This window comes from Sapajus apella, unplaced genomic scaffold (genome assembly GCF_009761245.1).
Source record: "Sapajus apella isolate SASKATOON/1434 unplaced genomic scaffold, GSC_monkey_1.0 scaffold86, whole genome shotgun sequence".
In the NCBI taxonomy this organism is placed as follows: Eukaryota; Metazoa; Chordata; class Mammalia; order Primates; family Cebidae; genus Sapajus; species Sapajus apella.
The window spans coordinates 6,893,757-6,908,367 of record NW_022437026.1 but is presented as its reverse complement, the minus strand read 5'-3'; the positions used below and the strand labels follow the sequence as shown (position 1 = coordinate 6,908,367).

The 14,611-nt window shown below is 40.8% G+C and overlaps 1 protein-coding gene across 2 annotated transcripts in view; it reads left to right on the top strand.

Annotated features, from left to right (window-relative positions):
* ANO2 (anoctamin 2) overlaps window positions 1–14,611 on the top strand; it is a 391,299-nt gene that overhangs the window by 343,866 nt on the left and 32,822 nt on the right. For both annotated transcript variants that reach the window (XM_032254535.1, XM_032254534.1), the window contains one exon: window positions 4,849–4,994. In XM_032254535.1, coding sequence (XP_032110426.1) covers window positions 4,849–4,994 — 146 coding nt within the window. The remainder of the gene's footprint in view (window positions 1–4,848; window positions 4,995–14,611) is intronic.

The following is a 14,611-nucleotide window of genomic DNA, read 5'->3' as shown; positions in this document are numbered from 1 at the left end:
TTTAATGAGGTTAAAGATCTCTGGAGCCAGGTTTGTAGGAACCTGTCTGGGGCCCAGATTCCTGCTGCAGGGACGCTCAAGGTGTGACGACGTTCACCATGGTCCTGGGGTGACCCTGTGGGGCACAGGCAGAGAGAAAGCTGTGAGCCTTCCAGAAAGAGTTTCTCAGATTTGTCATTGAAAAGGGACGGAAAAGTAGCAAATTAAAAAAAAAAATAACATCAAAGGAGTTATTTTAATGAGTGAGTGCATCATATGGTCGGAATCATAATCTGAAGTTTTCCAATAGCCCATCTGTGTGTTATACAACTTGTGGGATTCCTGTTAAATTCTGCTCTGGAGGGATTTTCTTTATTAATTTTTTAAATGGTCACTGAGGTGTCCAGGAGGAAATCTGGGAATGATAAATTCACAGGACTATTTGTGGATATTTTCCCCCGCATTCATTTTGACCTACCCACATTTGATGGGACTTTGACCACAAAGCCCCTCCTGTAGCCCCTGTGTCTGGCCTTGCCTTTGCCAGTCTTGCAGTTAGTTGGCCTTCTGTTCCCATGACTCTTCTTCCTTGTCCTTTGAAGGCTCTTTCCCTCTACCGCGTCCCGTAACTTCTCTGATGCATGCTCTATCCACGGTGGGCATTGTTCATTGCTAGGGCTTCCACCGCTCTCTCCATGATATTCTCAGATCTCCATCAGTCCCAGGCTGTTCCGGGGCTCCAGGCACAGATATGCAGTTGCCTACTGGGCATCTCTGCTTAGCTGTCTCATGGGTTCCTCCACTTAGACACGACAAGAACAACTCCTCCTCCTCCTCCTCCTCCTCCTCCCCCTCCTCCTCCTCACTGCCTCTTTCCGTTGTGTTCTCTATCATAGCAGTTGGCACCACCCTCCACACACATGCTCTAAGACCATGAGAATCATCGCTGATTCCTCATTGTCCTTCCCCTTCTGTGTCCAACTCACCATCCACTTTTTAATTCTACCTCTTATGCATGTCTCAAATATGCCTGCCTCCCTTCATGTCCGCTGCTAACACCCCAATCCCTCGCCTGAACCACTGCATAATATGGTGTACAAGGCCTTTGATGTACTGCCTTTCAGGACTTACCTTTCTTCACTTTCTCGACTTTACTGTATGCTCCAAGCATTTTGCATTCCCTTCAGTTCCTTCTATGAGCCATTTTCACATTTGCCTTTGGCTGTTGTGTAAGTAATTCCACCTGCCTAGAATAACCCCTTCCCCCTTCACGCTCTTTCCACATTTCTCTGTCTTCTTCTACCATCTGTCATTATTAAATAAAACTAAATTATTTATTTAATAAATCAAGTTAATAAATTAAATTAGTTCACACGTCTCTTCCTCAAAGAGAACTTGGGTGCCCTAGGTCAGGTTAGGACTCTCTATGTTATGTTATCATAATCACTTAAAGTTCTCCCTTTATGACACCCATTACACATTATTGGTCACTTTTGTTTAAATGTCCCCATTCCCAGTGAGATTACTTCACCAAACACACCAGATGTCTTATTAGTCCCTTTTTTTTTTTCTGGAGATGATTTCTAGAAATCCTCTGTTCTGTTCAAACCACAACTGTGCATTCGCTATACCTTCTACAGAACTATCAATCTGAATGAGCTTCAATACCTTCTTTCTTTGATTGGGTTCCTGTTCGATGGATTCTGTATGTTTTCTTCCTTGCTTTGTATCCTTGGTGAAATTCATCCCCCAGGAACTTCATGAGAATGGATGCATAGAAAGTTAATTCTTTTGAAACCTTGCCTATTTAAAAGTGTCTTGAGTCTGTCTCTGGCTTTCTTGTATACTTTGGCTGGGTAAAGGATTCTATGCTGAAAATTATTTGCCTTCTGAATGAGAATACATTTCTACAGAGTCTTCTAGTGTCAAGGGGCTGATCTGGAGAATTGTAGCCTATTTTTGATTCCCAATTACTTGTATAGGATCTATGTTTATTTCTCTGTACCTGGAAGCTTTTAGAATCCTTTTCATCATTCCTAGAGTTCTGAAATCTCATGATGATGTGTTTTGCTGGAGGCTTTTTTTCAGCTTTATGCTGAGTGGATCCTTCCTATCAGAAAATGCATGTCCTTCACCTCTGGGACATTTTCTTATACATCTTTTGTACTTTCTTCCCCATCATTTTCTTCATCTTCTTTTTCTGATTAAGTTTTGAAGTTTCAGGCCGGGTGTGGTGGCTCATGCTTTTAATTCTGGTACTTTGGGAGGCCCGAGTGGGTGGAACACCTGAGCCCAGGAATTCAAGACCAGCCAGGGTAACATGGTGAAACCCTGTTTCTACTAAAAATACAAAAAAATATTAGCTGGGCATGGTGGTGCATGCCTGTAGTCTCAGCTAGTTGGGAGGCTGAGATGGGAGGATCACTTGAGCCTGGAAGATAGAGGTTGCAGTGAGCCGAGACCACACCTCTGCACCCCATCCTGGGCTATGGAGCAAGACTCCGTCTCAGAAAAAATAAGGAGTTCCTAGATCAATTATTTTTTAATCTTTTTTTTTTCCTGTTATTAACTTCTATGTCTGTTCCACTTTTTTTTTCTGAGAGAGCATATTGATTTTTATCGTCCTGTCATTTTATTGAATTTATAGATTTTTTCCTGGTTCATTTTCTCTTCGGAATAAACTTCTTGTTCCTGTTGGTATTGGGAAGTGCCAGTCACCTAGGCAGCATGCTTACAGAGACAGTGGGGCCTACTATTCCTTAAGCAGAGCTTTGAAAAGTCGCCACCCCCTGCCTTGGGGATACCTAGTGCCTCCAACTCCAGAGACTTTCTGAAATTTTACAGCATGAGTTGGCTTCTCTCTGCCATCTTCCACTGTGAACACTTGATGTCAGCCACACAGCTTTGTCAGCTCCCTCACACACTGTCCATCTTCAAGATATTCATTAACATTCCTCACACACTACTATATTCATGACTATTTTCATTAACCTGTGGTTTTATACATTTTTTATTCGTTCGTTGTAATTTTAGTGGCATATTAGCAGTGGATTAATATATGTTTATATTCAATTTTCTATGTATAACCAAACTCACTAATTCTTTACTAAAGATTTTTCTAGGTCATCTGATTAACATGCTCTTAACATCTATCAAGCTCTGAATTAAATATGCTATGTAGATTATGTCTTTTAACTAACCCCATGAGCAAGTTAATATTTATGTCTCCATTTTAAAGATAAGAAAACTAAAGCTTATAGCGTCCTAATAACTTGCCCATGGACATATAATTGGTGAGTTGTGAGAACGAGTTTTATACAATTTCTGCCACCAAAGATTAGACTTTTATCCACTATACTAAGTGCTTTTGATGGGAAATATTAGACCAGAGATTAAAACATTATTTTGAACGATTAGATTTTCATTAACTGTTAAAGGCACTTTCAGACAAGGGCGGGATGCCTAATCACACAAGGAATGCTCCTCTGGAAATATCTACACAGGGGCTGGGTGGTTTTGGGTGAAGACTGTTGGGGGACTTGGGGAGGTTTCTGCATCCAGATGAAACATGGACTTCAAAATTCCATTTAAACTCTTCAAGTCTGTGATTCTATTTTACTGTTAGGTCCCCCAACTATTAGGTTGCTCCTAAAGTAACTGAATTTTTTTTTTTTTTTTGGCCATTAAAAAGTAATTGCAAAAACTGCAATTACTTTTGCACCGACACAATATCTCCCGGAACCTTACTGTTAGATCAATTCGGAGAACTGGGACCTCACTCTTTTGCCTGTATTCATCTTGTATACATTGTGCATCAATGGGAAGTATGAAATAACTCTATCCTAAGGCATATTTTAGCATTCAGTATTAAAAATAATTATAGGTATCATGTATTCAATGCTCACAGCATCCAGCTATTGTGCTAAGGACTGTCTAAACATTGTTTCACTTAATTCTTACATCAATCCTGAGAAGGTGGGCCATTATTATCATTCTAGACCAAAAAAAAAAAAAATCCCGAGTGTGGTTGTCTTAGTCTGCTGAAGCTGCTGTAACAAAATGCCGTAGGCTTAGCTAACAGAGATTTATTTTCTCATAGTTCTAGAGGCTAAAAGGTCCAAGGTCAAGGTCGAAAGGGTTGAATTTGTGATGAGGGCTCCTCCTGGCTTACAGGTAGCTGCCCTTTTCTCTTGTCCTCACATGGTCTTGAGGTACCTTTTTCTCTCTTCCTCTATCCATAAAGCCACCAATCCTATTGGATTAGTACCCCACCTTTTTGACCTCATTTAATCTAAATTACCTCCTAAAAGTCATGTCTCCAAATACAGTCATATTAGGGGTTAGAGATTCAACAAATGAATTTCAGGGGGACATCATTCAGTCCATAGCAGTGGTGGGCAATGTTTAGCTTGGCTTTAATGGAAACATGACACTATTAATGTTACTGAGACTTGAAAAATGTTTCACCTGGGAGGAGACCATCTTTTTATTATTTACTGCATACTCCTGTGTTCCCCCATGAAGGAGGCGGATAGATCACCCGTGGGACAGGAGGACCGGAGCAGTCTCAGCAATAGCAGGAAGGGCCAACTCTCTTGTTGCCTGCCAAACAGCAGGGAGAATTCAAGGTTTTTTGGGATTTGAAAAAACCTGATCCTTTGTGGAGGGAGTCTGTGTGATCTTCATAAAGGACTTCCTCAGGTTGTCTTTAGGAGAAAAGTAATCTTTTTAGTGTCTCTCTATCTCTACTTGTCCTTGGATCAGAGATAGCTTTAGTGTGAAAACTTCGTGTTGTTTTCCTTCTTTCTGTTTGCAAAACCAACCCTGTTCTTCAGAGGCTCTTTGTAACTTAATCCATTTCTTTTCTAGGAAGCTGAAGAAACTATTTCGAAAGCTGAAAGATGAGACAGAAGCTGGAGAAACTGACTCTGCCCATTCAAAACATCCAGAGCAGTGGGACCTAGACTACAGCTTGGAACCATACACAGGGCTGACTCCGGAGTACATGGAAATGAGTGAGAACCCATGGTCCTGCCTTCCACGGGGGTCGGGTACAGACATGTGATCTGTGGGGTTGAGCAGGGAAGGTAGAGGACTGGGGAAAATGGCTGGGACAGCCTTTGCTTCTTCATGAGCTTCATGGCTATTCAATGCTCCCTTCTGTGCCACATGAAAGTTGAGAAGGATGGGCAAAAAGAGCCCTGGAAGGAGAACCTGGAGCAGCTCAGTCAACAGTTTGGTGGATGATTCTAGGATGATGTTCTCTTTTCCTTGGCACTCCTCTCCTTATCTGTAAAATGAAGTTCGATCTCTCAGGCCCCTTCCCATGTTTTCTATTACTGATAAAGCTGAAAGGGAAATAGTACAATCTGAAATTTAAAAATACGGTTTCCATGAAAGAAGAGTAAATTATCCAATGACACTTGGGTCAAGGATATCTACATCTTGACTTGGAGAATATAGGAGAGTCCCCTACTTTGATCAGATAAGGTTGGGTAAGATTAAAGCTTTTAAATAAAAAGTTGGGTCTATTTCGGTAGGGAGTTAGAGGTGTATTTTTAGTTGCAGAGCCTCTAATTGTTTTGGATAAGGCTTGAAGGCAGGAGCACCTGTCGGTACAGGCTGATGGATAGCAACCATTTTAAATGTGGCTTGGAAGCCATGAATTCTCTGCCTTTGCACTCTTGACTACTTGACAATAATCCTGATCATCTATTGGAATGGATGTTTGAGAAGCCTCTTTCCAAGACTTGGAGCTAATGAAGTGAAAGCATAGGATACCAAAGATTAGGAGCTTAGGTATAGGCTGGGTGCAGTGGCTCACGCCTGTAATCCCAGCACTTTGGGAGGCCAAGACAGGTGGATCATGTGAGGTCAGGAGTTTGAGACCAGCCTGGCCAACATGGTTAAACCTCGTCTCTACTAAAAATACAAAAATTAGCCCAGCTTGGTGGCAGTCGCCTGTAATCCCAGCTACTCGTGAGGCTGAGGCACGGGAATTGCTTGAGCCTGAGAGATGGAGGTTGCAGTGAGCCAAGACTGCATCACTGTACTCCAGCCTGACCAACAGAGTGAAAAAAAAAAGATCTTAGGTATAGCATCTAAACATTTACTCAATCTACGGTTTATGGGGAAACATCAATAAGATCCCACAAAAGAATCACTCATTATTTAATTCAGTACTTAGCGTCATTGCACCTATCATTGTGTTTGCATATGGCTCCTGCTCCCTTCCCCTAGTCACTTGTAGCAGAGGGCCTCAGTAACTTTGTGTGCACAGGATACCTCAATCATCATTTCTAATGGACATTTCTCCTATTCTGTTATAAGAAATTGCATGCATATGTTAACAGTGGAGTAATGGGCAGGGCCTAGATCAGATGGCCATGAAAATTTTTTCCTAGCCCTGGGATTTCTAAAATTCTAGGCAAAGCCTCAGTGTTGTAATCTGGAACAGCTCACCAGAGAAGAAACCATCATTATGTCTGCTTCAGAAATAATAGATTAAGAAAACATCGAGACCTGGTTTAAGGAAATGTGTAGCTCCTTTGTGCTTTTCATGTTTGGCTAAGAGCTACTTCTAATCTCTCTCTGATGCTGTATTTACACAAAGGTGATTGCTCATATTTCAGATGCCATTCTTCATCTACCATCCTCTCACCCAGAAAGAAAAAGTGCTGCTAGAGATTGAGACTTCCATTTGAGAAGGGGCTTACATTAAGAATCCCTGAGCTCTGTCTGTCTGCCTCCACCCTCTGACCCCAGTGGTCCCACCATCGCCATCACCAGCTAGCTGTGTGGGATTTACATGCCTGTCAGCCTGTCTGTTCAGCTCTTTCACAGCTTCCTCTTTTGAGTGATTACAGCAGGGACCCTAAAGGTTTCTAGTTTATGTACATAGAAGTGTTCATAATAGCAAAGAATGCATTCAACCTAAATGCCCATGAATGATAGACTAGATAAAGAAAACATGGTACATATACACTGTGGACTACCATGTAGCCGTGAAAAAGAATGAGCTTATATTCTTTGAAGGAACATGGGTGGAGCTGGAGGCCATTATCTTTAGCATACTAATGCAGGAACAGAAAACCAAGTACCAGATGTTTTCACTTATAAGTGGGAGCTAAACCATGAGAACACATGGACCCACGGAGGGGAACAACACACACTGGGGCCTGTTGGAGGGTGGAGGATGAGAGGAGGGAGAGGACCAGGGAAAATAACTAATGGGTACTAGGCTTAGTACCTGGGTGATAAAATAATCTGTACAACAAACTCCATGGCACAAGTTTGCCTACGTAACAAGCCTGCACTTGCACCCCTGAACTTAAGAGTTGAAAAAAGAGAAATAAAACATTAAAATACAACAAAAAGGAGGGGAGACGCTTGCACCATAGTTTCTGACCTCAAGTCCCAGCTTTTGATCAACTAGCTGGATAACCCTGAGTGAGTTATCCACTTACTCTGATCAAGACCTCTAGGTCTCTCAATTTGCTTGGTTATTAAAAAAAGATAATGATATCCCCCCATTGGGCTGCTGTGAGTAGTTAATGAATAGAAGAGGGTCTTAGTGCTCAGTGCTAATGTAGTGCTTAGAAGAAGGCCTGGCACATATAAAAACTGTGTATTAAGTGCCCAGTGTTATTTATCTTGATGGTTTTGAAGCCTGAGGAAGGCAGAGTTAGGGAAATATGCCCTGTCGTGTCAGGGCTATGCCACTGAATACACATCTACCGTGTTATTCGAGTGCTTACAAAGAAATGGGAAGAGTGAGATAAAAGTAAAGAGCTAGAAGATTTACTTGGTGACATTGGGAAGGCATTCACGCCAAGACTGCGGAGAGTGAGATTCAGACCGTAGACTGAAAAACAAAGACAAACCCACAACTTAAAATGAATAAAACAATCTTATACCTGGAATCTTGAAAAGAGAAGAAGAGAACATGTCTCCCAAATCCAACTTTTAAATATTTTTTTTAGCAATTTGGTGCCATTTCTTAGACCCTTTTTGTTATGTACATGAATTTAAAAATAAAATTGTGATCATACTCACACATTTATTTTTTATTTACCATTATACAAATAAATATTTCCAAGTTGTCATGTAACATTCAAAATGAATAGCTATGTAATAATCCCTTTAGTAAGCATGCCATATTTCACTTGCCTATCTTCCAGTGGAGGCTTTTTTCACAATTCTCCTCTGTTTCAGTCCTCTCATAAGCATTACCTTTGTGCATATAATCTTTATTTATAGTATTATTTCATCCAGATGGATTCACACAGGTATGATTAGGTGTGGTCATTATGTGGTTCTTGATTCATTTTACCAAATTGCTTTCTGAAAGAATAAGACCAATTCACCCAGGCATGGACAATGTATGAGAATACTCTTTCAGTGAGTGTAAATCACTTAATATCCTGAAATGATGTGATATGAAAGAATAATCAGCGTTTAGGAAGCTTGAGATTACCAGCCCCCTACGCCACTCCATTCCATGTTGTTGACCTGAATGTTCTAGGCTCATCCTTATACATGGTGCTTCCTCTAGGAAGTCTTCCCAGGTAAGCCCCGGTTTCTCTTGAGAGAAATCATTATTTGTTTCTGTCCTAATATAGTGTTTGGTACACATGCTGATGGATCTTACTGAATTATGGTAATATTGCATACATATATGTTCTTCAACAGACCCAGTCTACTAGATTCTAAAGCGCAGTGGGTAGGGACCATGGCTTATTGATCTTCACAGCCTCCAGAGTCTAGCACATTTCCTGGCATATAGCAGACACTGCAGGCCAGGTGCAGTGGCTCACACTTATAAACCCATCACTTTGGGACGCCAAGGCAGGAGGATTGCTTGATGTCAGGAGCTCAGGATCAGCCTGAGCAACATAGTGAGACCCTGTCTCTACAAAAAGGAAAAAAGAAAAAAAATAGTAGAATGTACTGTGGTACACCTATAGTCCTAGCTACTTGGGAGGTTGAGGTGGAAGGATTGCTGGAGCCCAGGAGTTTGAGGCTGCACTAAGCTATGATTGTACCACTGCACTCCAGCTTAGGTGGCAGAGTGACACCCTATCTCAAAAAGCAACAACAAAAAACCTCAAACACTCGCTATGTCTGCTACATAAAGCTAAGAGAATGAACGAATGACTGCATGTATTAATTAATGAGAGAAGGTTTCTTGTCAGAGGTAACTCTATAATAATAACTTTACAAGACAAGTTTTGAAAGTTTACACTTTCAAAATAGGGCTTGGTTGATGGTGAACCACAGATATTCCAAAGAGGTTTCCAGCTGTAGGTGGGAGGTTAATTTAGTGATCCCCAAGATCTCTTCTGATTCTGGAGATCTGTATATAGATGATAAGAACAGAGAAGAGCATTCCAAGGAAAAGGACTGGCAAGTGCAGCGAGTCTCCTGGCCATGAATAACTGTTTGTTTTTGTTTGTTTTGAGACAGGGTCTTTCTATGTCACCCAGGATGGAATGCAGTGACGCCATCATGGCTCACTGTAGCCTTGACCTCCCAGGCTCAAGCGACCCTCTCACCTCAGCCCCCCTAGTAACTGGCATTAGAGGCATGCACCACAAAGCTCAGCTAATTTGTTTGATTTTTTGTAGCAGTGAGGTTTCACTATGTTGCCCAGATTGGTCTCTAACTCCAGAACTCAAGCAAGCCTCCCACCTTGGCCTCTGAAGTTGCTGGAATTACAGGCATGAGCCACTATACCCTGCCATGAGTAACTGTTGACAAAGAAAAGCAAATGGTAGTTTTGGCGTATGGAGATTTCAGATATAGACCTGGGATTAGTGGAGAACCCTGAAGACCAGACAGGCTTGCATTTCACATCAGGCCATATGGAGCAGCTGTAAAATCTTGGCCAATGCTGTGACTGCATACTCTTTGCTTGGGAATTGGGCAGCAAGTGCAGAAGAGGCATAGTAAGGCTTGGGAGGAAAACAGAAAACACAGGTGCACGAATTCATTTATCTGTTTATTCATCAAACATTTATTAAGCACCAAAAGGGAGGAACAAGTCTGGAGACCGAAACAGTCTCTTCAGCAATTTGGGTTGTTCCTGATACTGACTGAGTAAATTTCAGTTGATATTGATGCGGTCTTATCCCAAAGAGGAAGCACACAGGGGTTTTTCAAGTTGTTTTCACTCACAGAATTCTTTAGTCCATTTTGCTATGACTTTCAATCTTAGAGACATGTTCTAGAGACATGGCTATTTTGTTTCATATTTTATTTAAGTGTGATTACAGTGCTTTCTGAATTAGGTTTCTTTCATCTCTTTTATCTCTGGACTATCCTCTTAACCCTTTAAGAACTTACTTTTCCTTATGTACAATCAAAGACTTGGCTGCACAACAACCCTCTTCAAAGTTCATCGAGCAGCTAAGCGTGATTGGAGTGGGTGCTGCAGTTGAACTACTGGGCTTTCGATCCTAACCCTGTTGCACGCTAGCTACATGACTCTGGTTCTGAGGCTTAAAATCAGTGAGGCCCAATTTTTCCCATCTGAAAAATAGGTTTTATGATCATAGCACCTACCTCAAAGGACTATTCTGGGAATCAGGTGATGCATGTAGAGTGATAAACAGAGCTTGCACACATAGACTCTCAATGAACATTGGCCACCGTCCTTATTGTCAGAGTTCAGTTTCTCTCAAATCTAGAAAGTTTTTGACTCAAAACAGTTTGAAGCTCCTGAATATAGTGACCTCTGAAGGTTCTTCCCATCCCATGTGTAGTCTGTCCCCTAATGGTGAAAGAATGAGCGTACCAGACCCCAAGGCATACCTAAGAATCAGAAGCCTTAGCTCTAAGCACTCCAGGATGTTTGTCCTTTCAGAAAACGCTAAGCCCTTAGGGCTTTGTTGACAAGTCTGGAATCTCAAATGGGCTCTTTTTGTCATATGTTTATCTAAAACACATAAGCTTTTGTTCCTCTAGTCTTCCAGAAAGTAATCCCTATTATAACCCTGTCTCAGGAATTCAGTTATCTCCCTTGGAGCCTTCCTCCAGCTTCTTTTTTTTTTGAATTGTGCTTTAGGTTCTGGGGTACATGTGCAGATCATGCAGGATTGTTGCATAGGTACATACAAGGCCAGGTGGTTTGCTGCCTTCATCCTCCCATCACCTATATCTGGTATTTCTCCCCACGTTATCCCTCCCCACCCTCCCCATCCCCCGCTGTCCCTTCCCTAGCCCTCCCAAACTGACCACAGTGTGTGATGCTCCCCTCCCTGTGTCCACGTGTTCTAATTGTTCAATACCCACCTATGACTGAGAACATGGGGTGTTTGGGTTTCTGTTCTTGTGTCAGTTTGCTGAGAACGATGGTTTCCAGATTCATCCATGTCCCTATGAAGGACACGAACTCATCATTTTTTATGGCTGTGTAGTATTCTATGGTGTACATGTGCCACATTTTCTTTATCCAGTATATTGTTGATGGACATTTGGGTTGGTTCCAGGTCTTTGCTATTGTAAACAGTGCTGAAATGAACATATGTGTGCATGTGTCTTTATAATAGAACAATTTTAATTATTTGGGTATATACCCAGTAATGAGATTGCTGGGTCAAATGGTATTTCTATTTCTAGGTCCTTGAGGAATCACCACACTGTCTTCCACAATGGTTGCACTAATTTGCACTCTCACCAACAGTGTAAAAGTGTTCCTCCTATTTTTCCACATCCTCTCCTGCGTCTGTTGTCTCCTGATTTTTTAATGATCACCATTCTAACTGGTGTGAGATGGTATCTCAATGTGGTTTTGATTTGCATTTCTCTAATGACCAGTGGTGATGAGCATTTTTTCATGTTTGTTGGCTTCATAGATGTCTTCTTTTGTAAAGTGTCTGTTCATATCCTTTGCCCACCTTTGAATGGGTTTGTTTGTTTTCTTCTTGTAAATCTGTTTTAGTTCTTTGTAGATTCTGGATATTAGCACTTTGTCAGATGGGTAGATTGCAAAAAATTTTTTCCCATTCTGTTGGTTGCCAGTTCACTCTAATGATTGTTTCTTTTGCTGTGCAGAAGCTGTGGAGTTTGATTAGGTCCCATTTGTCTATGGCTTTTGTTGCCATTGCTTTTGGTGTTTTAGTCATGAAATCCTTGCCTATGCCTATGCTTATGTCCTGAATGGTTTTGCCTAGGTTTTCTTCTAGGGTTTTTATGGTGTTAGGTCTTACGTTTAGACCTTTAATCCATCTGGAGTTAATTTTAGTGTAAGGTATCAGGAATGGGTCCAGTTTCTGCTTTCTGCATATTGCTAGCCACTTTTCCCAACATCATTTATTAAACAGGGAATCCTTTCCCCATTGCTTGTTTTTCTCAGGTTTGTCAAAGATCAGATGATTGTAGATGCGTGGTATTGCTTCTGAGGCCTTTGTTCTGTTCCATTGGTCTATGTCTCTGTTTTGGTACCAGTACCATGCTGTTTTGATTACTATGACCTTGTAGTATAGTTTGAAGTCAGGCAGCATGATGCCTCCAGCTTTGTTCTTCTTGCTTAGGATTGTTTTGGCTATGCGGGCTCTCTTTTGGTTCCATATGAAGTTTGAAGTGGTTTTTTTCCCATTCTGTGAAGAAGGTTATTGGTAGCTTGATGGGGATAGTATTGAATCTATAATGGGCAGTATGGCCATTTTCACGATGTTGATTCTTCCCAGTCATGAGCACGGAATGTTTTTCTGTTTGTGTCCTCTCTTATTTCATTGGGCAGTGGTTTGTAGTTCTCCTTGAAGAGATCCTTTACATCCTTTGTTAGTTGTATTCCTAGGTATTTTATTCTCTTTGTAGCAATTGTGAATGGGAGTTCACTTTTGATTTGGCTCTTGGTTTGTCTGTTATTGGTGTATAGAAATGCTTGTGATTTCTGCACATTGATTTTGTATCCTGAGACTTTGCTGAAGTTGCTTATCAGTTTCAGGAGATTTTGGGCTGAGATGATGGGGTCTTCTAAATATACAATCATGCCATCTGCATATAGAGACAATTTGGCTTCCTCTTTTCCTAATTGAATACCCTTTATTTCTTTTTCTCGCCCGATTGCTCTGGCTAGAACTTCCAATACTATATTGAATAGGAGTGGTGAGAGAGGGCATCCTTGTCTTGTGCCAGATTTCAAAGAGAATGCTTCCAGTTTTTGCCTGTTCAGTATGATATTGGCTGTGGGTTTGTCATAAATAGCTTTTATTATTTTGTGATATGTTCTATCAATACCTAATTTATTGAGGGTTATTAGCATAAAGGGCTGTTGAACTTTGTCGAAGGCCTTCTCTACGTCTATTGAGATAATCATGTGTTTTTTGTGTTTGGTTCTGTTTATGTGATGGGTTATATTTATAGACTTGCGTATGTTGAACCAGCCTTGCATCCCTGGGATGAAGCTTACTTGATCATGATGAATAAGCTTTTTGATTTGCTATTGCATTCTCTTTGCCAGTATTTTATTGAAGACTTTTGTGTTGATGTTCATCATGGATATTGGCCTGAAGTTTTCTTTTTTAGTTGTGTCTGTGTGGTTTTGGCACTAGGATGATGTTGGTCTCATAAAATGAGTTGGGGAGGATTCCCTCTTTTTGCATTGTTTGGAATAGTATCAGAAGGAATGGTACTAGCTCCTTTCTGTATGTCTGGTAGAATTCAGCTGTAAACCCATCTGGATCTGAGCTTCTTTTAGTTGGTAGGCTATTAATTTCTGCCTCAATTTCAGCCCTTGTTATTGGTCTATTCAGGGTTTCAACTTCTTCCTGGTTTAGGCTTGGGAGGAGGCAAGTGTCCAGGAATTTATCCATTTCTTCCAGATTTACTGGTTTGTGTGCATAGAGTTGTTTTTAGTAATCTCTAATGGTAGTTTGTATTTCTGTGGAATCAGTGGTGATGTCCCCTTTGTCATTTTTTATTGCATCTATTTGATTCTTCTCTTTTTTCTTTTTTATTAGTCTGGCTAGTGGTCTATCTATTTTGTTGATCTTTTCATAAAACCAGCTTCTGGATTTGTTGATTTTTTGAAGGGTTTTTTGTGTCTCTGTCTCCTTCAGTTCTGCTCTGATCTTACTTTCTTCTTGTCTTCTTCTAGCTTTTGAGTTTTTTGATCTTGCTCCTCTAACTTTTTCAATTTTGATGATAGGGTGTTGATTTTAGACCTTTCCTTGCTCCTCCTGTGGGCATTTATGGCTATGAATTTCCCTCTAGACACTTCATTCTTGTTTGTTTTGAAGAACATCTTTATTTCTGCCTTCATTTCATTTCTTATCCAGTCAACATTCAGGAGCCAGTTGTTCATTTTCCATGAAGTTGTGTGGTTTTGAATTAGTTTCTTAATCCTGAGTTCTAATTTGATTGCATTGTGGTCTGAGAGACTGTTTGTGATGATTTCCATTCTTTTGCATTTGCTGAGGAGTGATTTACTTCCAATTATGTGGTCGATTTTAGAGTAAGTGAGATGTGGTGCTGAGAAGAATGTATATTCTGTGGATTTGGGGTTGTGAGTTCTGTAAATGTCTCTTAAGTTTGCTTGGTCCAGATCTGCGTTCAAGTCCTGGATTTCCTTGTTGATATTCTGTCTCATTCATCTGTCTAATATTAACAGTGGAGTGTTAAAGTCTCC